Here is a 3,105-nt window from a genome sequence, read left to right as displayed (position 1 = left end):
TGATTGGCTCTGCTGGCGTTTCAGGATGTTGCTGCTTTGATATTAAATATTGATCATATTGATGTGTTCTGATTGATAATCCTGCAGCAGATGAATCAGGTCTACGTTCTGTTCGGGTCTGTTGGTGATGGTGAGGATGATGATGGTAAGGATGATGATGAAGATGGTGATGAGGATGATGATGAGGATGATTATGGTGATGATGAGGATGATGATGGTGAGGATGAAGATGGTGATGATGAGGATGGTGATGAGGATGATGATAATGAGGATGGTGATGAAGATGAGGATGGTAAGGATGAAGATGGTGATGAGGATGACGATGAAGATGGTGATGAAGATGATGATGAAGATGGTGAGGATGATGAAGATGGTGATGAGGATGATAATGATGATGAAGATGATGATGAATATGGTGGTGATGATGATGATGTGATGATGTTTCTCAGGGTCTTCGGGTGATGGTGAAGGTGTTTTGTTTTTACCTCTTGTGGTCTCCTTCCTGCATTGTTCCTGTTCTCATTGTGGTTCTCTATAGTTCTCACTGTGGTTCTCTACACTTCTCACTGTGGTTCTCTACACTTCTCACTATGGTTCTCTATAGTTCTCACTGTGGTTCTCTATACTTCTCACTGTGGTTCTCTATACTTCTCACTGTGGTTCTCTACACTTCTCACTGTGGTTCTCTACACTTCTCACTGTGGTTCTATATACTTCTCACTGTGGTTCTCTATACTTCTCACTGTGATTCTCTCTAGTGCTCACTGTGGTTCTCTATATTTCTCACTGTGGTTCTCTATACTTCTCACTGTGGTTCTCTATAGTTCTCACTGTGGTTCTCTTTAGCTCTCACTGTGGTTCTCTATACTTCTCACTGTAGTTCTCTAAGGTTGTATTTGTTTCTTCTGAGGTTCTGTGTGGTTCCGTTGATGCTGCAGAACGTCTCCAGCTGGATGTTCCTCATGTTCCTGTGAAGACGTTAACAGGCTCTTTGTCTCGTTAAGGTTCTTTATTTTGTTGCAGTTTCGTTCTTCAGATTTATCTTTTAACTTCCTGTTCAGACCTTCAACACTTTAATTCATCATCTTCACACCAATAAACACTTAATATTTCACATTTTTTGTTTTCTAAATAGATTCAGACATCAGAACATCACATTCAGCTTTCTGTATTTTACTGCTTCTGATTTGAACCTTTAAAGGAACATTTCACTGATTTTCAGCAGCTCATTCTTTCAGTCTTTAAACACATGATTATTATTATTGAGTTTATTTATAGATGAACAGAACATATTCATCAATTTCATCTGAACCTGCAGGAGGCAAAAATACATAAATACAAACTATAATAATATTAATAAATATAAATACAAATGATGGTAATAATACATTAATTTAAAACTTCAGAGTATCATGAAGTTCCAAAGTGCAGATTAAAAACTATAACGATCCAAATACTTCCATCGGATTCAAATCTTTATTCATCAGGCTGAATAAATGTGTCAGAGGTCACCGCTGATTATCAATATCCTGATCTCCCACGTGCCTGTTGATGATATCAGAGTGTGTGTGTGTGTGTGTGTGTGTGTGTGTGTGTGTGTGTGTGTGTGTGTGTGTGAGTGTGTGAGCTAGTTAATATCAATGATTATAACTTCCGGATGTTTTAACAGAGATGGTGGTTTTAATCCGAGTCTCGGTGCCGGTATCGATCCTTTCTGATCGGTATTGATCTCTGATCAACTGTTTTACGGAACATTTCCCGGTTTGTGGCGGCGGGTTTCTTTCAAGCTCGCGCTCACACCGGGACAGGAGAGCGAGGCAGCCGGGCTGCAGCGCTGCACACCGGGAGAGGACCGGATGTACCGGAGAGCTGAAGTTGTTCAGAGACACGCGGGAGTTTGTTGGAGGAACAACTTAACGGGTGAAGCTCCGGTTCCCGCCTTCAAGTTTCTACTAACGAGCTGCTGAGAGTTTGAGCCGCGGATTAATGTCACGGTGTCAGATCTAATCGATCCGATCAATAAAGCACACACACGCGCGCGCGCAGCGGCATCACCGGATTGGACTCGTGAAAGTGCGCGCGGAGGATCGATGCCTCCTCTGTGATCGATCAGCAGAGTGTGTGATCAGTTGGGCTCTGCAGGGTCAGCGCGCGCAGTCCGCGGCCACACACACACCGACGCAGTCCGGCGGCAGAGCTGGAGGTCCCGGAGCAGGAGCAGCAGACAGGCTGGGCAGAGGAGCGGAGAGGAGGTGGCGCTCCGCTCTGCGTCCGGGACACGGCACTCTCTCTCCTCCTCCGTCTCCTCCTGCTGGAGATAAATTAACGGGAAGCAGCTGTCGGTGCTTTAGAGGCGAGGCGGCCGTGTGGCAGCTGAGGATCCCGCTCTGCCTTCTTCTTCCTTCCGCGGCTCTTTTCCGGGACTCCGCCGCTGCACCGCGCCCTCCGTCCCGAGCAGCGAGAAGCCGCAGCGCGGCACGCCGGCCACAGTGCACCGCAGGACGGACAGACATGTTGCCGAGGTCCGCCCTCCGCCGCGGCTCTCCGGCGGTTTGAAATGCAGTTTCGGGACGTTTCGGAGCTTCGCACCGTCCACCGGCTGCTGCCGCCGCACCGTCCAGCACCGACTCCGCACCGGGCTGCTCTGTGATTGCTCTCCTTTCTTGTACCGGGACTTTGGCGCGGCGGCCGGAGATGTTGTTGGTGTCGGGGCTGAAAGTTGTGCGCTCCCCGGCGGAGGGCCTCTAACAGGTCCGCACCGTGTAACCCGAGGCGGGGTCAAAGTTCAGCCTGGTTGGAAATGTGAAAGCGAAGGGGGCACAAGGAGGGCTCTATCTCCCTCACGGTCTCCTTCTCACACACACACACGCACGCGCACACACAAGCTGGAGTTGCAGCACCCCCCACATAAACACACACACCTCCAGGTCTAAGATTAGAGCCGACAGATATGTATTCTCCGCTATGCCTGACTCAGGTGAGTGACTTCAACTTTTTACCCCTTTAACGTGTTTGTTTGCAGCAGCTCGCGCTCCGGTCACCGAGCACCGGGCCGCGGACCGGGGAGCTGCCTCGGTCTGCTCCTGCTGCTCCTCTTCCTCTGCT

The 3,105-nt window shown here is 48.8% G+C and overlaps 1 protein-coding gene across 1 annotated transcript in view; it reads left to right on the top strand.

The window, feature by feature from the left end:
• Nucleotides 1–1,652: 1,652 nt before the first annotated feature.
• LOC138193738 (nuclear factor 1 X-type-like) overlaps nucleotides 1,653–3,105 on the top strand; it is a gene marked incomplete at its 3' end in the record, with an annotated part of 107,098 nt that continues 105,645 nt past the window's right edge. The window contains exon 1 of the mRNA XM_069141938.1: nucleotides 1,653–2,977. Coding sequence (XP_068998039.1) covers nucleotides 2,951–2,977 — 27 coding nt within the window. The remainder of the gene's footprint in view (nucleotides 2,978–3,105) is intronic.

The sequence above is a fragment of the Embiotoca jacksoni genome, unplaced genomic scaffold (assembly GCF_022577435.1).
Source record: "Embiotoca jacksoni isolate LCO1_2020_lvr unplaced genomic scaffold, fEmbJac1.0.p SCAF_94, whole genome shotgun sequence".
In the NCBI taxonomy this organism is placed as follows: domain Eukaryota; kingdom Metazoa; phylum Chordata; class Actinopteri; family Embiotocidae; genus Embiotoca; species Embiotoca jacksoni.
This window is presented reverse-complemented; position numbering and strand designations above follow the sequence as displayed.